Here is a 26,159-nt window from a genome sequence, read left to right on the forward strand (position 1 = left end):
AGACCCCTGGTCTATGGGTAAAGGCTGTGTTGCATACAACAGGTACAGCTGAATTTTGCTTGCAGCTCTATGCAGCTTCTCACTTTTGCTCTGGTCCTATAATTATTTGATTCTTGACAGATGTATAGAAGCTGTTATGATTCAGAGGCAAAGCAAATCAAGCATCAGGACTCTTCATGTGGAGACTATTAATCCCTGTACACTTGTATAATTCATATTCAATTGTTTTGCGGCTTCTACTCCATACAAAATTGCTCCCAACCTGGAGTTCAAATTTTTCCTTTGTTCGCAATTGATGCAGTAACTGGTATGTTCCTTTAGGTAGAACTGACTTGTTCTGACTTGCAAGTTCAAGAGTCGAAAAACGTGTTGTGCTGCTCGATCTTTCAAAACCGCAGCAGTTTGAATCACTAACAGTGATTAAAAATGTAAAAAGGTGAGTGATATGTGAATCACTCGGCCTTCCTAAAGGTCATGCATGCAGCTGTGAATCAAGGTGATGAGTAGCCCTCAACGCCTGCCTCTCTATTTTCCCTCCTCCAGTGATTTCTCCACTCTTTACATTCAAACACTTCCAGATGGCGCGTAATGTGCAGCTTTCCATAAGAAGCCACAGCATAATCCTGGTCCTCATTTTTGCATGAAAACAAAGTTGTTGTTTTTTTTAAATGAATTGATCCTCTTGTAACATTTTTTTTATTAATTTAAAACGTGGGATAATATGCTAAAACAAATTCATCTATTGCTTCCAGACTGATGAGGACAAAATTGAAACTGATCAGACTAAAGCAGGACTGCAGACCTCAGAAAAACTCTGTCTTACCTGCCCTTGATTACCTGTGAAGTGTGCTCAACCAATCAGGTGCTGTGATGGCGAGGTGCAGCAGAGCAGCCCTCAGGACCTGCAGTTATCCGTCCCTGCATCAGTATTCTGCAGCTTTGAAGAAAGATAAGCTTTCTTATCCCGTGTGTCCAAATGCTCAAATATGTTTATTCTACTCAGGGCACAATAATAATGCTCAGTAACAGAGACAGAGAAAGCTGCAAAATTTTTTAGAATATTCCTCTGAATTCCATTGAAATAGAATATATGAGTTTACATTAACTTGCTGTACTTATATTTAAATATAAGTACATCAAGTTTTCAGCTTTACTAAAGAAAACTGAAACCTGGATTTCATTCCTCCAATAAAAGTTAACAAAAACGGCGTTGCTGTCAACTGGACTTGTGAATTGTCTAATAATTTAAAAAAAAATGTTTTATTGTAAGATTATTTTATTGAAAATGTAGTAATTTAGATCGATACACATCAAAATCTATTTCAATCGTTTAGAATTATTTTTATATCTGTGACAAAACTTTTTTTTCTCCATTAACCAAAGTCAGTCAAAGACTCAGTTTCCGATTTTATTAATATTTTAAAGTTTGTTGTTACACTTTAGTTCTGTATGTATATCAAGTTTGTGTCCGTCCTTTCAAGTTTTACATCTGCCATAAACGTTTTATTTTCCTATCAACCAAAATCTCCGGACTTGGATTGATGCAGCCTTAATGCTAGGAATGAGGAAATTAGACAAACAGAGCGTAGGTTGACTGGGAATCCTACAGGCACTTATGTATCACCTGCATGTGTGCACTCACCTTAAAATGCAGCCAGTCCTCTCTTCAGCCCTCCATGGGCCACAGAACCCCAAAACCGGAATCCGTACAGGTCAAGCATCCTGTATGGGTGCATGTCACTATGGCTTGACTTGTGTTCCTCTAAAATATGCAGAATATTTTTGTTTAATTGGATGAGTTTTCTAATAAATAAAAATTAAAGTCTCTAAATGTGTCTGATTTAAGATGAATTTTTAAAATGTAAAGTAGGTGAGGTATGTGTTCAGGATCAGACATGGAGATGCATATCTATTGCATTATATAAACTAACAGTCTCACATGGTGGAAGTTTTTTTGTGGGAAAACACACGGATATTCCTGTGAGGAATCTGTTGGATTTTAGGCCTGTTCTGGCACATTCTGGAGATGGTATATGAGATTCTGAATAACTGTTGTGCTCCTCAGTGTGTTTCATGGAAGTTTTTGTGGTGATGTGAGGAACATTTCCCTGCTTGCGCAAGTAAGCATGTTTTGGTTTGTAGGAACAATCAAACCGTCACAATTATGCTAATTCTTAGGTTTCCAATTTGGCTTACGGCTCCTTGTCTGTCTGAGAGCAGAAACAGTCTGTGCTCATGCTTCTCAACTGATTTGCATTTTGAAAAAGTTTGTGGTTTGGTTGGTCTTTATCTTTATAATGAACTGTTAAATGAGTCAGGATGGTTTTTCTTCTTCTATGTGTTTGTGATTATGTGATGTTGGGACGTCTCCTGGTAATGGCATTTAAATTTCTGCTTTGTTGAGAGAATGTTTCAGCAAAAACTCTATCAAACACCAGGTGGCAACATTATTTTTTTATTTTTTTTTTAGGTATACACAATATATATATTGGTACCAGCATTAGCATATCTGCTCACAAGTCTCACAGTTGACCACGCTAAATTTATCAAACAACGTTAAAATTGTGTGGGTTTCAATGCTATTTTTGTAAACAGGAAGTATTTTTTTGTCAAATGGTAACTTCACATCTGAGCCAACTAAAATAACATGTGGAATTCCCCAAGGCTCCAACCTGGGGCTACTTTTATTTAACATCTAATGCTCCCACTTGCATAGGTGATGAAAAACCATAACATTAGAAACCATAGCTCCACAGATGACACAAATGTATATTACAATGATACCATGAGCCAGAGGCCCTGTACAGGCTCTTGGTCTATCCATTGAGGACATTAATCACTGGATGTGCCACAACTTCAGTTAAACAAAAACAAAACAGAGGTTATTGTCTTTTGGGGCTAAAGAGAAAAAAATGTTGGAGGTTGGTACGCCACTTCAATCTAAAAACCACCAACCAGACCAGAAACCTGGGTTTAGTTATGTGCACAGACCTACATTTTGCTGAGCACATTAAGGCAGTAACAACATCAGCCTGCATCATCTTAAAAATAGTTCAAGGATTAAAGTTCTGATGTTTAAACAGGACCAGGGGGTATTCCAGAAAGCAGGTTATGTGAGTTACCACAGTAATTTTGAGGATAAGGAAGTTGATAACCTCAGCTTTCGGTTCCAAAAATGGAGGTATGTTTCAGGGTATGTCAAGTTGCCATAGCAACTCATGCTCTGAGCATAACCTGGTCTGGAGCAGTTTTAGTTGAAGATTAGTTTGTTTTCAGAGAGGTGAAGCAGCATGGCGTGTCCATTTGAAGATGATTTAGTGGATGAATAAGCTCAGAAAATACTTTTTCCACCGTGAGAGGGTGATAAGACCATGTTGATCTAACTTAATTATTTGCTTCAGTTAAGATAAATCTTTTCTTTTTTTTTTTAGTTAAATCAGCATAAAATTAACACGTAGTTATCAGAGAGTTATTTTACTTTCAGTCAAATTAATTCAATTAAGTAGGTGTAACTTTGGTGCTGCTGTTAGAGCGGCACCGCAAGGAATTGTGGGATACCATTCCCTTTGCCTGTCTGGACAGATTTGGGTTTAAGTGTGGGTTTTTGAAAAAATGTGTTTAGTTGTAGCTGTTTTACTGTGTTTTGCCTAGTTATTTGTTCTGTTATGTTTAATTCTTTCTGCACAACGAGTGAGAGGGAGGGAGAGGATGAGGAGTTTATATAGCACCCCTACTGTTTCATAGTGTACTGTTAAAGTTAGAGAAATGGTGCATGACTATATGTATCATGTTGAGAATCCATGTTGAGAATCCATTTTGTTTCAATCATTTTATTATTATAAAATAGAATATCTGCAGGCTCAAACTTATACATATGAGAGTTCAACAAGTACAATATGTTAAGATGGAAAAACATTTAATTGATTTGGAGTAATATGACATTTAGTAAGATAAATATGTAAATTTGAGTTGTAAAAGAATATTGAGTTGGGTAGACGTAATGAATTAGGATAAATAAATGTATCCCAATTACTTGTTACCAATTGAATTAATTTGTTTAAGTTGGATATGCTATATGAGTGTGTGTGTGTGTGTATATATATATATATATATATATATATATATATATATATATATATATATATATATATATATATATATATATATATATGCGTCACAATGAAAATGGAAATGAGATAAAAACTCATGCATTTACTTTGTCCGTTCTTTTTCTCCAAGCAGAAACTCTTTCTTTTGCTGATGCAGCCGTATATTACTTTTTTAATGGACATATAATCTTCATATGCCGTCATTAATGTCCGACTCCGTCTCACTGGAGTATAGGGCTCTCTTTTTTTCTCCACGCGTTTCCACGGGGACTCCGGAAAATCGGTGATCCATTGAGAATGTCTTTATGTACTTGCCGTGCACGTGCATTAACCCAGGGTTACCAAGTCGAGCGTAATTACGCTAACTCATATCCGGTCTTTTGGAACCGACATACCCAGAGTAAGCAAGTTCAGGTGGATTTTAGCCGGAGTTCAGGGTTAAAGTCAGGGTAGCTTAAACATGCTTCCTGGAATACCCCCCTGGAAAAACTAGTTCACGGGTTCATCTTTGGTCGACTTGACTACTATGACAGAGTTTTTACAGGACAATAAAAAAAATCCATCGGGAAACTGCAGCTTATACATACAAGTCCTCATCAGTCCAATTCTGAGATCTTTACACTGGCTGTTGCTTTACCAGTGAACAGACCGCAAAGTTCTGTTGCTGGTTTATAAACCTTTGAATGGTTTAGCACCAAAATACACAACTGACCTCCTGACCCAGTATGTACCAGCAAGAGCTCCCTCCTCTTTTGTCACCTCATAGACAAAATCAAACATGGAGAAGCTGCATTCAGCGTCTATGTCCCACAGATCTGGAACAGACTTCCAGAAATCCTAGATCACCTGAAACGCTCAGTTTAGTTAATGACCCACCTGTTATCAGCTGCATTTGATTACTGGTAGTTTGAATTTAAAAGTTTATGTCTGAACTGTTTATCTATCCTTGATTTAAAGTCAGTTTTTTAAACTCTCTTTACATTTTTATTTTAATGGTCACTCCTTTAATTTTTATTTAAAATACTTTTTATGTTTTATTTAAAATACTCTGAATTGTCTTGTTAGACAAAATGTGCTAGATGAATAAACTTGCCTTGCCAGTGTAGTCCTGCTTTAAATGCACGAGGAATACATGTCACAACATTGAAACAACCTGCCACTTACCCCGTCTTTTTGCACTACTAAACAGTAGCCCACACCCTTTATTCTACCGCATCTTTTTAGATTTGACTAGAAATTACCTGTCGAACTGTCATCCACTCACAGTTACCAGCAAACATCTTTAAAGAGGAAGACTTTCAGTGAGCAGACTGAACAGCTGTTACAGAGAAAAGCTGCAAAAACGGTCTTGTGCAACAACGGCAGGGAAACCTCAGAACATCCACCTCACCACCTCCACCTCAGATTGTTTTTTTTTAGTTTTTTTTTTACTTCTGTTGCCCCCATTTCGGATGCCTGCCTTTCAAAACAGTGACCAAGCAGGAAAATGCAGACTGGATTCACTCGTCTGTTGGAACAGAGAGCTGCAACATGGAACGCTGCAAAGGCAAAACTACCCTAAGGTTTTGCTTTGGGCTGACTTGATTTTTGATAGATGTTTCTGTATCGGCCCACACAAATGTGAAAATATCCGCACATTCTACCTAGAGCATCTCTAGTTTTATTTATTTATTTACTTGCTACAGAAAGTGAATGATGAAAGCTCATTCTGTGGTCCAAAATGCTACGGAATTTTGTGAGGCTCACAGAAATGTTTTCCAAATTTAACTTATTTAATTTATAAACAATCTAAATAAGCCAATAATAAAAAAAATATAAATATTAGGAATATAAATATTGTCAATGGAACTTAATGCATCCAAAGAAAACGGGCGCAATTTCATTCCATATCTCTCGGGTTGTATTGGAAGATACATGAACTCATCATTATGTCAACATTAAGCTTCACAAATGCTGCATGCAAAGCCCCCCCCCCCCCCCCCCCCCCATCTCAAAGGATGGGGGGCAAAGAGTCATACATATTCTGTTTCAAAGACTACTCTGGATTGAATCATTTGGAATTCCTGCGACCTGTTGCCTGCTTAATAAAGATTGCTGATGTAATAGTATTAACATTCATGTGTATAAGGGTGCATAGCTGATATAAATATGAAATATGAATCTGATTTCTGTGTGAATGCAGCAAGCCATTTTAACTAAGATTCAGTTTCATAGTGAAACACTTTTGATTTCTCTGACTAAACCATCAAATGTTAAAATTTTTAGCTGTTAGATTCACTGTCAATATTTCTTTGCTGCTTTAAAATTTTACCAAACAAATTACAAAAAAGAAAAGGAAAGGAAAACGAGAAAAGAGGGAATTCTGTCTTAAAGAATCAGCATTTCATAATGGCTTTTATATGTTTCTCTTTCATTGTAGAAAATTTGGTTGTTACTTCGTACTAATTATAGATATTTATTGTTCCGTCTTCATTAGTTTGCATGTTAGTTTGTTTTTGGATTTCAGTAATTCTATCAAATTTGAACTTTTAGTAAATTTATTTAGTCTGTCTTTTCTAATAAAGTCATTAGGAATTCCTTTATATTTAATGTCTTTCCACTTTTTTTTAAGGATTTCTGTACTATCTGTTCTTGATTTTGTCACGCACGATAGAAGTCTTTGTCGACTTCCTTCTGAGTTTCATGCAACCTTTTCTTTTTTTTTCTGGCCCGCTCCATAAAAGGGAGAAGCAAAAGAATTTACAAAAGCCATCAGAAATGGTTCAAACAAGCTAAGAAAACACTTCAAGAGTAACTTCTTGACTTCATCATAGAGTGTTAATGGATGCTAGCCAAGATGGGGAGGGGGTTAAGTTAAGTGACTTTTTTTCAAGCGTCTGTCGCAGTCCCTGCTGTAGACAAACATTGTCCGACATCTGGAAGCTGTCTAGCCTCAAATGTGGTTTTCCTGGATAAATTGATAAATCTGACAGTAGGAAGACATCCTCGCACAAATTCATTTGTTAGTTCTCTAACAAATGTCTTCCTACTGTATTTGTAAGAATGATGTGAGTTGTACGCACTTATGAATGGGTGATGCTGTCATACTGTTTCCTAATGCCACACTCCAGCGTTTTGTAAGGTGTGAACACTGGCTGCTTACCAACTACTGGTATTGTCTAATTTCCAAATTTCTGACAGTCAGGCTGCACCGCAAGGAGCGCACACTTATCACTAAAACGGCACTAATGGCTCCTTGTGCATGAACATTTTTGCTCTACCGGCTCACCAACTGGCCTTGCTCCAAATAGGTTATTGTCAATTGTGTTGGCAGTGTCTTCAAAGGTCCTTTTTTTCTAACTCTCTCTTTTCCCATTTATTGATGAATGTTAAACCAATGAAATGAGTGTAGTACTCCCCCTACTGTGTGGAATGTGTAACACTGTCCACACAGGCCAGAAGTGTAAAGATGTGAATCAGACGGATACGTTTATGCCAAATCTTTCGCTATGTCACGATCAAAAACTGAGATTCTGTCCGAATCTCAGGAAGTCATCTGGGCTTGTCATAAAAGTGTAGAGCTTTTCTCCTCTCATAAATAAAAGTAGCCCAAGCTGTTATAGGAAAGGCAAATGCAGCTGATTTTGTTAGAAAAGCTCTGAGACTCCCAAGCCCCTTTCATCATCTTCAGCACATTCTTGTTTTGTTTTTTTCTCAAAAGGGATTCCAATAAGTACAAAATGAGCTGCCAAAGGCTGCAAAAATCATAAAAAAATTAATTTTTTTTTGGCGATCTAAAAGATCGCACTATAAATCTTCCTTTTTATGTTTTTCTTTTCCTAGTAAGAGCCGGCTTACTGTCCTTTACAAGGATATGTGTTTTAGAAGTGCTTTGATTTTTTTGTTTTACAATATATAATTGTTTAGCATTTAAGTCTGACATCATTTTTTTAAAATGCAACATATGTTTGATTTATCCCCCTATTCTAGTGATTGTGTGCATATTTTATTGTAGATAAGTAGCAAACATTGAAATACTAAAAAGATCTGGCTGCATTTTTCCACTTAGAGTTCTGCATGGTCTCCTTTACAAACGTGAGATTCTCTGACATCTTGGTGGTGTCTTGTTCAGGGTATAGCTTACTTCTTGCAACAACATGTTTATTTCACAACATATACTTAGCTCACGATTATGTAACAAAAATGGAGCCTAAAAGGAAGCAGTTGATTCGTTAAGCGACATTTATGTGCTGCTTATTTTCAGCTCTTAAATTTTCTGTTAACCCTAGTTTTGTTGCTTCTCCTCTTTGTGATGGAAATTTGTTTTAGTTTGAGTTAAAAAAAGGTTTTTAGTAGAAGTTCATTTGATGTGCATGCTTACAGCTGCATTCAGTTTGTCTTTTTTTTTTTCCGTACACCATCAGGGCCGGTCTTTAAGAAAGGTTTAACTTTGTTTAGCCTGAATGTCCTGTTTAAGTGGTGTTTAGGTTTGAAAATGACCTCTGTATATTTTGGGTCACCCAATTGCAAATTATAGCAGCGCTACCTCAGACGGCTGCATCAGGGTGCTCGTGCTGTTTAGACATTTGACCTCTTCACTGCCTGTCCTCCCGGATCTTTCCTAAATAAAAAATTCAGGGAATTCTTTACCCTTTGCCTTCTGGGTCAAGCTGAGATCCTCCCTGATGTTTGTGTAAGAATCCTCTGGGGCTGGAAGGTGACTGACCTTGGTTTTTCCAACGTTTTACTTTCTGATTTTGTTTACCGAAAATGAGAGGTTTGCAGCTAAAAACACAGGAGGGGAAAAAAAGAAAAAGATTACCTAACGTTTACAAATGAATTTAGACTGTAGTCGTCGCCAAAGGGAAATGAAAATAAAGCAGGTTAAGAATGAAGGGGTTGTAATATGAAAGAACAAGAAGCCTCAAAAAGTCACTGTGAATAATTATTGCTATAAGTAGGAATTATGTCACAATAAACCCTAATAAGTATTTATTTGACCACAGACACGGCTCAGTATGTAGGGTAGGGCCCTTTACAGTGCTTGCATGTGCATACACATCTAGACATACAGTCCATAACAATAAATTAACAGACCTTCAGCAACTTTTAGAAATGCACTATTGTGTTCAGTTCCTGCTTTTTGGGTCGTTTACATAATTTTGACATGTTAACCAATGATAAAACTTCATTTATGAAGTGTTTCAAGATAGTTTAAGACCATTCTGCAAAAAATCTGAATCTAGTTCTAAGTGCTAAATCGGCTATTATTTTAAACAATGCTAAAAATCCTTAATTTAATGCTGTAATGCCCTCTATTTTCTATAAAATAGGGGAGTGGGAATGGTGAACGGTGAGCTGTGTTTTTATTGTAATATTGTGTGTGTGTTTTTTTCTGTTTTAAATATTAAAGCGCTTCGAGTTGCGCAACGTATGAGAAGCGCTTTTTAAAAATAAATGAAATAAAGTGTTACAAATAGAATAAAAAAAGAAATTTGACAAGGATTGTGTTGGGAAAAAACCTATAAACATATGAAAATATTAAACTAAAATAAAAAATAAATATAGAGAAGAAAAATTAGATTGAAAAAAATGCTTATTTATTTAGTTCACTATAAATTAAAGGGGCTATGTCATGCTTTTTGTAAGCCTTTGAGAGTAAATTATATCCATATATATGATAATATGTAACTTTTGGAACACTTAAGAACGATTTTTTAATGAAATATGAGTTATTTTTGCTGCTCATTTTCCAGCCTGAAAGTAAGACACCTCGGTCTCTCAGGCACCACTTCTCGCTCCGTGTGGTTGCCGCCATTTCATGACGTCAACCTCTAGCTTTGCTGAGAAATTGTGTTAGCCTGAAAATAGAGAAAAAGATGATCGTACTAGAACTTTAACAAAGTATATTATCAAATGGATTTAGATCTGAGGTGTCTCATTCAGGCCTTGAGGGTTGCTCGCCTGTTTCATTTACCAACAACCCTGTCAGTGCAGTTTTCTATTTGGTGGAACACACCTGATCCAGGAAATCACCTGTAGGACGGGGAAATCTTAGCTGATGGTAGGACTGGAACATCAGGAAAACGAGCTGGACTGTGGCCCTCCAGGCCTGAAGTTGGACAGCCCTGACCCAAATGGGTGCATCATCTGTAATTGTATTCCTATTCAGGTAATCCTGTCTTGTATTCCATTTGTTCTGTAAGTGAAAATTAATGCTCCCTGGATTTCCCATACAGCTGTGGAAACACCGCTAAACCACAGCTTCACAAGTAAACAAATATTTCTGGCAGCTACAGCGGCTCAAATGCAAAACATTCAAGTGAGACTCCCTCCAAGTTATGATTACGGATTTCATTTTCTGCCACATGGGAGTCGTTAAGGGGTGCCGTCAGATTACTGTGAGGCTTTCTCCTTTGCTAATAATAAATGGAGAATCCATTTGTGGAAGATAAAGGAGCAACATCAGTTGCTCTCTAGTCCTTTGTGAATTAACTGATGACAACAACAATCTGTTTCGCAATAAAACTCAAAGTAAAAATAAAATCTTCTCAGTTAAAACAAATATTTGTCGAACTATGTCAGTTACATCTACATCTATCTACATTTGACAGATTTAAAAAAAGAGAGTAAGAACATTATAAAAGACAAAATGATTCGATTTGAATGTGGTAAATAATTAGCAGGTGAGTTTCAGTCCAGATTTAAAAGTGGAGAGAGATGGGACTGAGTTCCAAAATGTGGAAACAGAGCAGCTGAAGGCTCTGCTCCCCTACCCTCATTATGGCTGAGGAGGGCAGAGGGAATAGTCATGTGAGGACATGAGGATCTGATGGAGCAGGAGAATGTGACCATGTGGAGGAAACTGAAAAAATATGGATGGGCCGGGTTGTAGACGGCTTTAAGGCGAATGACAGGAGTTTCTGGATTTAGGGAGTCAGCAGATGTTGGAGCTTATGGAAGGGAGCTCCTATAGCTCCCTTCCATAAGCTGATGAAAATCGTGTTTTAACATATTCTACTGACATTTTACTGATGGAGGACATATATAAATAAAATTAAGCTTAAAATTACATTTCAGAGTATTTCTTTGTTCAAATTGTTGTGACGTAGAAAATACGCTGGGCATTCCACAAGCTCCCTGCTCTGAGTAACGGGGAGGGGAAGGGGGGTGGAGTTGCTCCATGTTTATGGTTCCGCCCAAAACTCGGAGGTGAATTTTTATTTCCTGCCGCTCTGCAAAAACTATTGTATTTGTCTCAAAACAGCATAATCATAATTAAAAGACCACTGGGAGCACTTTTACGGTAGATCCAATGAGGAATTTTAAAGTAGCACTTTTTAACTGTTATTTTAGAGCATACAAACGTTGGCATACTACTTACAACGCTATGTTTGGCAAAAACACAGCTCCCAGACATCAGTTGCTGCTACAATTACAATTACAGAGCCATGTAAGCAAAAATGCACAAGCATGGATGTTGGCAGAAATTCAATCCAATTGAAAGTTTGCGTAGATTTTTCAATGACTTGAAAAATAGTACAAATAACCAATATTGTACAGATTATCTTTTTTCTTTCATGTTAAAATTTCAGGTAATATACTTGTCGTGTGGGAAAATCTCATCTTGGCAACAAGATCCTTTGGACCGTGTCAGCCTCACATTGAGTCATAATCTGTGACAGATTTTTCTGTGCTATGTCTGATGTATCTCAATGTGGTTATACTGAAAACAGATGCATTCAAATCTGCATACATGGGTAACACATGCATTGGGATTTTGACTGTGGTCGCCAAACCCCGAATCAGAAACTGCATTTAAGATTGCTCTAAGAGTTTTCCTGCGACTTTAAAGGGTTTATATTGCACAGAACATACTGACCTGTCTGTTTGGTTCCTGTCTGCCCCTCTTGACAGGCCTGTTTCTGATGGCTCCAGTTCTAATGACCTCCACCCCAGCAAGTATGTGCACCCCCCTGAAGACGCTCAACGACAGCCTCAGCCACAGGAGACGATACATGGTGAGAAAATGATGCGTCTGGCTCTTTCATGTAGATCGGATGTTGTCGAAATGATTACAGTGATTACTTATGGTAAATGGCGTATACTTGTATAGTGCTTTTCTACCTTCTTTGAAGGCCAAAAGCGCATTACACTCACAGACCCATTCACCCAGTCACACACACATTCACACACTGGTGGTGGCTCCGCTGCCGAACACTGGCGCCAACCTTCCACCAGAGGCAAGGTGGGGTTCAGTGTCTTGCCCAAGGACACTTCGACACATGGGCGGGCAAGGGGGGGAATCAAACCTGCAATCTTCTGATTGGAGGTCGACCGCCCCTTCGACTGCACCACGACCGCCCAAATGCTGGAAAGATTTTCAATTTGGATCCAAGGCTCATTTTGAACATCGTCTTTCCAACAATAAAACATTAAAGGGATCAGACAGGGAGAGATGCTTTTATTTTGAAAAGGTTTAAATGCAGCAACTTTGTAGATCTGCTTCTCAAATCCATTTGTTTCCATATTTGATTTAAAGTCAGAAATGAGCTAAATAGCAACCAAAATGTACTATTATCATAACATTCTTTGAATTTTGTCTCCATTTGTTGCACCTGAGATGAATTTTTAATGACTCCTGACATTGAAGTTTTTCTCAATACTCAATAAAAATCCTCACATATGCAGACTTTGATTGAGGTTCCAGAATGTTTTATGAATCAAGCTCTTTAGTTTTACTGTAATCTCACACATGAATTTAAACTAAAACCTAGTCAGTAATCTATTTTGTCACCAGTTTGATCCTTTGATAAGATAACTGGACTGTTTTCCACAGAATCTTTTTCGCGTCCAGATTTATGTGTGAATGTTCTACACCGTCTCAGAAAAGCTTGAAAACAATCCAAGGCGAAGATTTATGAAAGTTATTTGCCTTCTTTGTTTTTGTCTTTCCTCTCATCGCAGAAGCACAACTTCCCCATCAACTACTCCATCAGGGTTTATCGTGAGGAAATCTTTAAACTGTCAAATATCAGCAGAATGGTGAGAATCACGAATCTTTCTCCCTCAAGGTCGGATGTTGACTTTAACGTTTAAAAGAAAAAAAAACAGTGAGGAAGATTCATGCATGTGACGCTGAACCCACCAGTAAAATTTCTGGCTCCATCAGACTGACACGCATGAGACTTTTAGCATTCATGCTGACTTTAACACCTTTTCCCTTCTCTCTTCAGAGGTTAAAGGTGGAGGAATTGGACGATCTGGTTCTCCAAAGGCTGTGGTTTCAAGTTAACCAGGGCGTGTTAAAAAAGGTACAATTTGAGCCATCTCTTTTTGTTTTAAGCGCTTTTTTTAAAATAAAGTTTCAACAACATTTGCCTGAAGCCATGATTTTTCATGATTCTTGGTCATATGCCTGCTTGTGAGAGTCAAGGACCTCACTGAAGACGCAATGCCTAATTACAGTCTGTGCCTTTATTATTATGCTACATAATAGGGGCTTATTATATACTCGAGTACAGGGTATCAGCTGTTAAAGCTTCCTAAAGCTGTTTGTTGACAGTCAAGATAATAAAAACTAAAAGCTCAACATTAACAGATCATGGGAAAATCACATTCTGTATGATCTGAACTTGGCCTCTTTCCAGCTTGGTTTAAAAGTTAGTCACATTCTGGTCATCTGGGCTGCTAACAGACTTTAAGTTGTGATCCCTTTCCTCAGAAACTTTCCTGAGATCATGTGGATCATGGAAGCTCAAGGAGCTCAAAGCAAAAATTACCCCTCAATAACATATCTTGGTCAAACCAGGATAGGCTTAAAGTGAGTGAAAAACCAGATTTTCATTCACTTGTTTTCAAACTTACAGTTTTAATTGAAAAGTAGCATCAGTGGCGGTTCTACACTAACTTTCTCCCTGGGCGAGTAACCCCCCGCATTACTTATCTTTTATTTGGCCATTTTACACAAAAAAATGCATGAATTTTATAAACTCGTATTACAGGGGTGTCAAACTCAGTTACACAAGGGGCCTTAATCCAAAACACGCTTTAAGTTGGGGGCTAAAAAGATAAACATTTACTGAAAACACTAAAGCTAAACTTTTAAATCTTCAAAACCTAACTTTTTGAACATAAATATGAATAAAGACAGACAGGAACATTAATTCAGAATAAATCAAGTTAAACCTTAAATACCGTATAATATTTTGCTCTCCATGAAAATATATTCTGTCAAAATTATATAAATATGAACATGCTGCAGAACAAAACAAAGAAAACCTGGAAATAATAAGAAATAACAAATCAAATCATTCCGTTTTCTTTGCTCTTTTGTCATTTTTTTGGAGATGGACTCCTAGCATCATTTAGAGCAATAAGTTCATTTCTTGGTGTGTGATGTCCTGTGTGTGTCTTTGAGAAACGTATTGGAGAGATTGGATCTAAAAAAAAATTTATAGCAATTTTAGGTTTAGAGTTTTTTTTATTCAGTTTTTCAGTATGTCTTCAAATTCAAATATTTATTTGTTTAATGTGCAATGAAAAAAAAATTCAATCAAAGTTTACAATGCTCTTCGAGGACCGCCACTTCTTATGGGCGTCCTTGGGAGGGTGGAGGTGGCTGGTTTGTGCCTGTCCAAATCAATGTCTCCCATCTCCCACCAGGACTCGCTGTGGTGAGCCCTGATGGGAGAAACCAAAAGGTGAACAACATCGTTTGTCCTGTCTGATGAGGTTTCTGCCTCACCTGTTCTCAGTCAAGAAAGCTAAGGCAGCTAAGGCCAACCTCAATGATATCCTCAAAAGCTAAATAGGATGTTGAAAAGCAAAGAAATTCAAGGAGAAAAAAAAATTAATCAAGAACCATCCGCCTGGTAAGAGTTATAAAGCAATTTTTTTTGGTAATCATCAGTGAAGCGCCGTAACGGCAAACCCGTGCTGAGCAAAAAGAACAAGAAGACTCTTCTGAACTGGTCCAGAAAACAACTTAATTCCCAAGACATCTGGGGAATCACTCTGTCTGACAACCATTTAATTGCAGTTGTTGCAATTGGGGGGGGGTTATTATGTGAAGGGGTAATTGCTTCTTCAACAAGATGTTGTTGGTATTGCATCATTTTTTTCTGTAAAATGCAACAAGCCTTTAATGAAAGTCTATACATTGTTACAAAAAAAACAGACTTTTCACTGAGTTCTATGAAAGGAGTTAGCTCAGGTCGGATGCTTCTGCTCTGCTGGTCCAACAGCAAACCTCTGGACAGTTTTGGCCTTAATGCACGTTCAGACACTCCTAAAGTACTTAGTTTTAAAGAGACACCTAATGCTAGTCTGTAATCAAATCCCTTTTCTTTTTTTCCCCCATCCAGCTTGAAATTTGACCCAATAAATGTGCATAGACAATTGCCAAAAATATTGCACATTGTAACACTGGTAAATAATAATTTTAGCAAAGGTGATGGCTTTCCTCTTCGTGTAGCATTACATCAATCAAGCAGTTTGGAGAAACACAAATGTGTCCAGGAAGTCCAGGAAGGGGCTACATTCTCGAAGAGATTTTACAGCTTTAATGTTCTTCATGTTAAAACAGGTCTGTTGCAAAAATCCCGTTTCCTCCTGATGGGAGGGCACCATCTTGTGTCAAAATATAACATCACAGCAAAGACGCATTTCTACCGACCTAAAATGTTTTCAGAATCGCATCATTTACCAAAACTCTCCCAGCCTCAGTGGCGACAGTCGGCCTGCCCCATCATGGAGCAAAGGTGTCCTCCACCGACGGACTTCCTTCATATCGTAAAATGAGCCCTTTCCCAACTGCACACTTATTTACTTTGTCAGCTCTTCTGAGCCAAACTTTGGTTCCCATGCTGATACTATATTATGACTCAGCGCATTAACTTAAGAGAAAATAGTTTTTTATTTTCCAGTCCTACAATGTACGCTCAATGTGGTGAGTTTTATACTCATTTCAGTCAAATTTCAGAAAATAAGGACAATAGATGCTTAATTATACTTAGTATTACCTGTATAATTGTATGTTAAAGTGATATATAGCCATCTTTTGGAAATTTGGGATTCAAGTGGTTTTAAAAAAAAAAGAAAAAAAAGTGTGTTTTCTATGAATATTTCTATATTTCCGTAAAAAACTACGGTAAAAACAGTTGTTGGTCACCATTTAAAATGCTGCTGCTTCAAGTCCTGCCGTCACCCGTCAAAAATCATTCAGCAGGTTTGGGGCTTCAAAAATGGCCTAGAATTTAGAACATAGATTGGGCGCACTCATCTGACATTTGCTACATAAGGGTTTGTTTAAGGAAGCGATCAGAGGTTAAATTGTTATGCTGAAGGCAAAAACATCTGTTCCATTTGGAAAACAGATCAGATGTTTCTTAGAAAATGGTCAGTTGATGGCTCCTAAAAACTCCAAAAATGTTTTTGGTGAACAATCTACGCGGTTTGAAATGTGGCAAAAACTAAAAGCTGGTTGAAATTTCAGATCATCCGGGTCATGTCAGAGAGACATCCCTCGCGTTCGTACACAGCGGAGCTGGAAAGACGCTTCAAAGATGTTGAGGGAGTCTTTGTGCAGTCACATCCCGCTGAGGTAAGTCCATATTTCTGCCATTTAGTCTTTCCCACAAGTTAGATAATTGGAATCACACAAACAGCATTTTTTAAGATGAGAAAAAGTTACTCTGATCATAAAACCAAAAGTTTCCTCCATTTATGTCCAAACCAGTTCAGATCAGTTTCTTTGCGGCACGTCATTCTGCTATTTACATGACTTATCTGAGCTGGTATTTAAAAAAAAATCCAATAATCTAAATGTGAGTATTAGTTTCCAAATGTCAGGCTAAAATGGTGGCCCAGTTTGCACGAATGTTTGCGGTTTCTGTGGTTTCTGTGTTTGTTATCAGACAGATACACCAAAGAAGGCAGACAGTAGGTCTGGAGCAGATATCTTGAACTTGATCGATATCTATTTAGTCCTCCAGCAACTTTAAGATGAATGACTTTTGTCTTCGTCTTTACTGATTATTCTGTTGGAAACAAACAAGTGTTGGTCTCATGCTCTTTTACCCCAAGTGATTTCTCCTCTCTGTGAACTCAGAATGCTGGGGCCTCCTTTAAAATGATTTTTTTTCAAAGTAATTGTAGCACCCTTAAATTGAACCCTGTGCTACTTTTCGTTATTTCATTAATGTTTAACTTTATAAAATTGCACAGACATGTGTCCTTTGTTGACCTGTCCTCACAGATGTCTTTATTTTTAAAGTCTAATCCTTCATAACGAAGGTTAGCAGCATGTCATGAGTGAGATGAGCAAAAAGCTTATATATTGGGAAAAACTAGACAGGATTTGAGGATGTAACCCTTGTTTACACTAAGCACTTAAAAAATATCCAGTTATAAAGAATAATGTTATAAAATAATTTTGTGGTTAGTAAGTTTAATTCATTTTTATAAAAATTGGAGCTCACTCAGCAAATAAATTAAAGAAACATCTGGACATTTAAAGGAAATTGCGGGGGGGCAAAGGGGCCAAGTCACCGTTTCTATCTGAGGTATATGAATAAAAAAATACTTAGCAATCCAAAAAAGAAAACAAAATGTAGGTTTTGTTATAGAAATGACTATATATTTACTTATTCAATGCCATAATATTTGACCTTATATTGTTAAAAACTCTTGAAGGAATTTCTTTTTTAAAATATGTGACAATGGTCACTTATATAACAGACCTGCATACTTTTTTTCATGCTATTAATAATGTCATATTAGTAAAACTGTTTGAGCTCATATTTGTAAATGAAAATTCAGATGAAAAATCCTAAAAATGAAGAAAAAAAAACATTTAAATGTAGTTGATCATCTAAATGAACTTTACAAAAAATGAAAATAGTCAGGTGAAAAATCTCTGAAAGACGAGTTGAAAAAAAAGTTTTTCACTTGTCTTGAAAAGATTTTTTGATTTTTCCATTTTTCTTAAACATTTAGGATATATGAGAGTGTGGAAATTTATAAAGCAATGTTTAGAGATGTTGGAGTACCACAAGGCTCTACTGTAGGATCCTTGTCCATTAGTAGATGATTCTACACCTCAAGTGTGGATTTAAGTATTTTTCTCTGTTTCAGATTTTACTCTATTAAACCTACAAGAAAAGAATGCAAAGAGCTTAAGAGTCAAAGCTCTCCAGATGGATATGAATACTATGCAAAATGTTTTGTTACCTGGTTTATTACAAAGCTTATCAGTCATTTCAGTCCAAATTGCTGCCAAAAATTGCAGAACAAAACATCTGTTCTGCAATTGAAAGGTTTGAGGAAAAATAATGGTTTCCTTTGAGGTCATGGAAGGGCATTTTTTCAACAGCAATAAAATGGATTTCTGAAAATCTCACTGGGACATTATATATCTGGTGATTTATTTGTCCAAAAGACTTTACCAAACACAAAACACTTGATGGATTTGTGTTCATCTCTTCAGTCACAGAAAGCCTACCTGACCGTCTCAGGCATGTGTGTGTTGGTTTGTGTCCAGGTGTTCCAGCAGGAGCTTCCAGAGGCAGTTCAGGACACCTGGGATCATTTAACAGAGGAGCCTGACAGAGTGCCGGAGACCGACTGGAGACTCGTCTCTCCAAAGTCTCTAGTGGACAACTTGTGCCACACCATGTACTGCCTCTTTAGCGAGTGCTTCGACACAGAGACTCGACAGGACTGTGAGTATCACAGCAAGAACAAGACATTTAAAATCCCACTCCGATCATCTTTTGACCTATTTTCAAAGCCCTCCCAGTAGTCTTTTAACTAGGATTATGCCGCTTATAGGCATTGTTTTTTTTGGACAGCTGTACAGTTTTGAGCCCTATTCCAGCTCAGATGATGTAAACAAAGACATACATGGATCTAGTTGTCTGCAAGTGGAAGCATCAGAATGGAGCAGAGCAGGGAGCATGTAGCCCACTAGCGTTATCTCTTCTACAAATTGCATTTTTTCGTCTGCTCCTGATTAACATTGATTTGAATAAAGAAATACTCAGAAATTTAATTTTGAGGTTATTTTTTATTATATATGTTAAAAACACAATTTTCAGCGGAGTGGGTCTTTAAACTGCACATAATTTGTCCTATCAACACAAAAACAACCAGGGTTGAAGTCTGTCCCAAACTGTATGATTTTAATGTTACCAAATGAACAATAAACATCTTTGTTATTGAAAATTAGAAATGCTATTTTTAAACAGAAACAAAAAAAATGTTTCTCATGTCTGACAGGTGCAATATTTCTCTTTGTGAGGGACGATCTTCTGTGAAACTTTTTTTTTACTTTAAAACTAGTTATTTAAAAATATGGAGAATGTTTTTGTACATCTCTTAATGAAAAATGCATGAACGTTAGTCAAAAAGGTTTTGTTATATCAAGTTTAGCTTCAACTGTAACATCACCATGAAGGTGCTTTGTGTCAGGGTTGAGATACTGGCATCAAATTGATCCAAAAATACATCTGTCAAGATGTTTGATTTATTTGATAACACTGTGTTTCGGTACATTCCAGACTCCTCAGAGGAAGGGTTGAAAGTTGCTCTCTCTCTTTTCCACAGTTAAACATTTTTCAAGAATTAGGGTTGAGGGGTTTCCTGTTCTGTCTTTGTGTTGAATTGGGGACGTAAAATGGGCAAACCTGTACGGGGCACGGAGGTGGCCTGCCAGATCAGACCATTTGGTGAAGTCGTGGAGCAAAAAGAGTCATGGACATTGTTACGTGCGGGCACGCTGTGGAGGACTGGTCGTAGCAAACACTTATACAAAATACAAGGTCAGCGTATGGGATGCATAAGTGTTGTTTACATGATAAGTGCAGGTTACACAGGTTGGCCAGTAGGCAATTTTTTAACTGCAGACAGCCCGTATTGACCCGTAAGGGCAGTTGTGACTAACCTTATCCTAACAACTACAGCATTAGGTAGGGCGCAAAATCACAGTGTCACCCGTATGCCATAAGTACATGAATCGATCTAGAGGGCTGCATTGGGATTGGGTCCCGCCGGGTCCCGCGGGACCCAACACAAATCTCGCGGGATTGGGCGGTTTGAATTGTGCTGCGGGCGGGAGCGGGCGGCAAAAAAAAACCCTGCGGGATCAGTGTTGCCATGAATATCTCATGAATATATAATAACGGACTACGTTAGGCTGTGCGGCTGTTGGATTCTTATGTACTTAAGCTCCGTGAAGGCACCAGGTAGAGACGCCCAATGGCCACTGTCATCTAACCTGTTGTTGGGGGTGTGCAATGCCCCGCCCCGCCTCTTACTAAGAGCGCGCTTCAGGCCGTCTGTATGCGCGCACACACGCACACTTTTAACCGAACAGTATTTGGGAAAATATATTTAATATTTAAGTTGCACATTACACAAAAGAGGAATGCATGAAAAGATGAGGCTGGAGGAGGGACATGAATCTCTTTAATATTATCAATAAAAATACGTGTTTTTTTTCCTAGGGGACGGGAGACGATACAAAATCAATGCATCTCTATTACTGTGCGGGACTAAATTCTATGAGTTTTGCGGGTGCGGGCGGGAGGGGACATACATATTGCGGGTGCGGGCGGGAGTGTAACGCAGACGTTGCGGGAGCGGGCGGGATTGGTCAGAAATTCAGCGGGCGGGAGCGGGATGAAGAAAATAGTCCCGCGCAGGGCTCTACATCGATCCATGTCCCTCTTGCAGGACAATATATACATTCTATTTCCACAGAATTTCAAGAACTGTAGGAAACACTTGCGCTCCCCAAACCCTTTGAACTCCGGAACTGTAGTTCCAGTGTTGACATTCTTTGAAACACCATAGCTACTGAACCATTTACGTGATTTACCTAAGTCCAACCAATTCTGAAGCTGAAAAAAGCAGATTTGCGCTGATGTGCAACACTTAACATTAGTACAGTTTTTGTGCGATCAACGTAAACCAACTGATTTTCATGTGGGCAAAAGCAGCTTTGTGCAAAACTGCTTTCCCATAGCTTTAGAATCCGTAGAAATTACGTTTGGTGTGGAAGCAATCAAAGCGTTGCAGTAGGTCGAAGAGCCTGTGTTATTTTGTGCCACTGGCAACAGCCCCAGATCCTCCATTAACCGGTGCCACAACTCTCTCCGACCCTCCATGGGCTTGGAAAACCCAAAAACCCTCAGCGCTGGTACGGGTCAGCTCCAGTACAGATCCATGTGACTATAGCTTTAGGCTTTGTATCTATTTGGTTTACAACCGTTGGGCTAGCGTGTTTCAGGACTGTTTGCCGTTGTGGCCATGATGGGTTGTGAAATGAGCATTAAATGCTGATCAAAATGTCCTTAAATGGGCCCTAAAAGTCTCAAGTACAACCAATAACTAACCTGCAAGAACCCTCAATATTGTAGTTCTTTTTTATTTCCCCTCGGGCTAATATGTTACCGACACGAAGAAGAGTTCCTGATGAATGAGGTTCTTGACACAGTGCAGGACTTGCAGATGTCCACGCTTTTGTTCTGCATCATTTGCTCTTTAAAATTAAAAGCATCCAGATTTGTGAAATCTTTGTGATATATTGCACTCCACGGGCGGGAATGTGCAACTATGTTCCAATTTTCTTGTTTTGGAACATTTCAAAGATTTTTTTCTTGCATTTGTTGACAAAAAGAAGATCCTGTGCTCATTATTACTCAATCTGGCTTTTGTGACTCTGACTCTGCTCTGGTTATCACTGTCACGTTAAAATCAACTTTCTTTTCCTCTTTACTTCACAGTCAGCCATAACCTGCTTCAGTGAATAAAACATAAAACTTTAAATGATCATACATCAACATATCATTAGGATCACACATTAGCAGATCATATGCATAAAGTGAACATAAAGATTAAGTGAACAAGACCTTGAAGACATGATTTGCCCCCCATGGCTTTATGGGAACAGAGTGAAAAGGGATGTGTATTCTCCAAGTACTTCACGAGTGTCTGACTCGATGTGACACCACCAGTTAGTTTAGTTGGCATTTGAGAAATTGTTTTTGGCTTCTTTTCCCCCATCGTGTTATTAAAGTCTCTTCTCCGGCACATGATGAAAGAACAGCGGGAGCTTTGAAGCTTGAAGTCCTGCTGGAGCCTCTCCCAGGCCATCTGGACAAATTTTGTGTTTTCAAATCTTCACAACGTCACATTAATCAGTAACCTGATGTACCAGACAGCCTGTCGTACCAAACCAAAATACTGTCTGTCACTTACCAGTGAGAAGGGACCATAAGTGCACCATGGTTCAGTTCAATAGGTTTATGAAGTGGTTTAACTTTATGACCTGAATCCTTACGATGACAATGAGGGTCTGTTTGCAACTAAATTCTTCCTTTTTTTTAAATCATCGAATGATTACTTTTCTACTTCAACCTTTAAATCGAAAATGCCACAGACTTCAATCAAAGTTTTGTGAACTTTTTCCAGAAGGGTTTAATTAACAAACCTTTGTTTTAGCCACTATCAACTTAAGAGGTCTTTTTCAGTACACATCTGAGTTGGCTTCACCTAATAGTCCACTACACTTGACAGGTATGAAAACTTTCCTGACCCCTATTGTGAATCCTGCTCCACTTACAAACAAGAGTCTTTATTCGTCTGAGAGAAAAAAAACTATAAGTCGTTTGGCTCATCCACTTTAATATATAATATAATAACATATTATAAATAAATGGCTAAATTAAAGAAAATATTACGTTTTAAATCGTTTTAAATATTTTTTGACAGAAAAAATAGAAGATTTATTTGGGAGAAACCAAAGTTGTTACATCTTGATTAACCATTTTTCTTGATTTAGCTCCTTTTAAAGGATTGTCCAATGTGGTCCTAAAATAACTTTTAGATTTGATTAAGGATGGCATCTTCTACCATCATCATACATGGACAAAATCCCCCTCATGTCAGGATGGGATGGAACATTCCTCTTTGAGTGCTCCCAACATGTGGAAACTGAGCATGTGTGGCAGAACTCACAGAGAACTTAAACTGCCCTTTCCTGTGTGTAATTTATCCATACAGACCCCAACAGGATGGTTCACTAAAGAAAGTCTGCTTGGAGACCTTCTTCACTTTCTGCAGCAGGATTGCATTTCATCTGCCTGTGAAGCGGTTGTGCGGTTCAGCACAAAAACTTTCTTAAAGCTAACATTTTCAGCTAAATAATTGCAGCTGCCAAACATTTTGATAGTTATGGCTCAATTCAAACAGCATGGGAAATATTTTAGTGTGTAATGTCATAAAAATCATCTGGAAATCATTAAAAAAAATGTAGAAAACAACTTTTTTAAAATTCTGCCATGATTAATAAAAATGCCAAAAAATGAGATGAATAAATTAAAAACGGAACTCATCCTCTCCACAGAATCACACTGACTGAGATTTAGTACCATTGACTGTATGTGAGAACTGAACTGAGTGAGTGAGATGTCACCCATTGAAAATGGCTTACCTCAGGCTTCAACAGAATAAAGTAATTCAGTCGCCATTTTTTAAGCGATACGGCCGTCGCCGTGTTGGAGCCAGACTATGTCAAGCTAATTCCTACCCTAATCCCTTACTACTAAAAAAGTTATGTAGTGTGCAGTGGCGATTTCTTTAAGACTGCAAAGGAAGCTCGGCTTCCCTTATAATGTCTCAAAATTAATGGTCAAATATGTACTATTGTATTAACATTTTATTGACTAAAAATGCATTAGAAAACGTTCATCTCAAAGACGAGTTCGTTCAGAATCAGTTACATATAGCAGGTCGCCTGACTCGATATCCTTCTCATACATTCCTGCAGCGTCACAGTGCATTGAAGCCCAGCGTCCATTGACTTCAATGGGGCTGCTTTGAACGTTTTTTTTTAGCACTTCGAAACTAGACGGTCATTGGATAAACGCTGCGATTATGTCCCGCCCACGGACGCTCAGCGTCTCTGGGGGTGAATGGGGAGTGGGCTCCGACTCCGAGCTTCTGCGTGATGATTGGAGGGTCTGTCGAAAGACTGCATGTCCTTTTGACTAACAGCGATTCTGTTCTATAAGGAATCACTGAAGCTATTCGCGCTCAGTCCCATCCTGGATTTCTCAAGTTCAGTCGAAATAAAAACTACTGCAACCTATTTCTTTAATATTTGCTTGGCAAAATTGCTTGATTTTTTACTTTTAAATTAATAGACAATTTTATGATGTAGGCCGAAAATGAGCTTCCCCTCTCTGACAGACCAGTAGCCGCCACTGGTAGTGTGGGATTATCTAGTGCCCTGGATTCTAAAAGCAATTCGGAAACCATGGTCACTACTTTTTTTTTCTCCAAACGGCAAATATGACGTCACCGATTTCACAAAGTGAAAATCTAATTTTCACGTTTTACAACTACTATTTAAGAATCCACAGTGCTCTGTTGATGAAAACATTAATGGTTTATAAAAAATGAATTTAAATGCATGTTTTTTTGCAAAAAAAATCAAATGCAATGGATTGTAGACTATATTAACCAATTTAGTGAGCATTTATGCACATTGGTTTTTCACACAGATTTTTTGGGGAAATCTATGGGACACTGGATTTTGGAATTGTAGATTCGGACAGCACAAAAAAATGGCGAACCCACTATAAAGTGCATTATATAGTGCACTTTATAGTACTTCACTAATCACTATAAAGTGCACTATATAGTGCACTTTATAGTGATTATAGGGCGTTATAGGGCTTTATAGGGCTGTTCTCGCTTGTCTACTTCAGCTCCTGAGAACCTGCTTCTTTTTGTGGGTTGTGAGGGGCTGGTGCTCAGAGTGCAGGTTTTTAGAGGAATACCCAGAAATTCATGAATGGATTAAAATACAGCTTTGGGGTTCCTTTTTTTTAAAATGACGAATTAACATTATAATTAGCTTAGAGGCTCAAAAAGTAGATTTTGCATGGTTTGTGCCCCTTTAAGACCTGAGCAGGGGTTGGTCTCATGTAGCTGCTCTGCATATATCACCCAATGAACACGTCTGCCTGCTTCCACTGCCACACAAATCAAATAAACCAAATCAACAAAAAAGCAGCAAGTCAAAAAAGTCAAATAGAATAGAAACACTTATGTGTTTTTTTTTAAATATTAGATCTTGTCTAATCCTGTAACTTAATAACCTGGTAACTCATGATCATATTGATCAATTTTGTCTTACACAAACTTGTCTGCAACCTGTTGCTACTTAAAATTCCCCTGGCATAAATATACACAAATAACTCAGTTTTCCTAATATCTCTATGTTCCAAAACTTGTCACAGCTCGTTTGAATGTTTAGCAATTCATTTTGATCCTTACATAAATGATTATGCATATCAGAGACTCAGACAGAATAGATCCAGTTTTGATCGCCTTTTACTGTTTTCTCTTTTAAGTTAATTTATCAAATTTACATTTCATGCTGTTCAATTTGTTCTTCTTGTGTTGATTTTTTTTATTTTATTAAATTGATTTATATTTCTTTTTTATGAAGCAGTTAGTCCGCTTAGTCCTGGTCTAAATTCTGCAATTTCTTATCTTTTTAGACTGTTGATGGATCAAGTTGTCGACTTAATGATTTTTTTAAATTCAGTTCTGTAGAGATGAGAACCTCTCTGTATTGTCTAGCTTGGTCATTTTCATAAAATATACAGTTAATATTCCACACAAGGCTTAAGCACTAGAAAAAAAACAAAAAAACATTTGTATTTGTTTTCCATTGTTCACTTTATGCTACTTATTGGGCAAATAGATTTTTCTTAAAATACTTTCAAAATTTTGCCAGAAGAAAATGTGAGCAGAAACTACCTCAAACTTATACACAGTCGGTCTCTTAAGAGAAAAAATGTGACCATGGGAATGGCAAAAATTTAGGCTCAATGGAAATGAATAAAATCAGTTGCAGCCCTGAAACTTCATCTGTACATCTTCAATATATCAAACAAAGAAAGAACATCATCAATGCCTTTTTGTCTCCCACAATCTTTCTTAGACCTTTTCCCACTGAAACAAAACTGCAATTTATTAGCTCCATACAGGTTATGT

The 26,159-nt window shown here is 37.7% G+C and overlaps 1 protein-coding gene across 1 annotated transcript in view; it reads left to right on the forward strand.

The window, feature by feature from the left end:
* The window catches only part of il34 (interleukin 34), a 64,327-nt gene that overhangs the window by 25,731 nt on the left and 12,437 nt on the right, over positions 1–26,159 (forward strand). The window contains exons 3-7 of the mRNA XM_011476357.3: positions 12,006–12,109; positions 13,056–13,133; positions 13,325–13,402; positions 16,585–16,692; positions 18,631–18,811. Of these exons, the coding sequence (XP_011474659.1) occupies positions 12,006–12,109; positions 13,056–13,133; positions 13,325–13,402; positions 16,585–16,692; positions 18,631–18,811 (549 nt within the window). The remainder of the gene's footprint in view (positions 1–12,005; positions 12,110–13,055; positions 13,134–13,324; positions 13,403–16,584; positions 16,693–18,630; positions 18,812–26,159) is intronic.

The sequence above is a fragment of the Oryzias latipes genome, chromosome 6 (genome assembly GCF_002234675.1).
Source record: "Oryzias latipes chromosome 6, ASM223467v1".
Taxonomy (NCBI): domain Eukaryota; kingdom Metazoa; phylum Chordata; class Actinopteri; order Beloniformes; family Adrianichthyidae; genus Oryzias; species Oryzias latipes.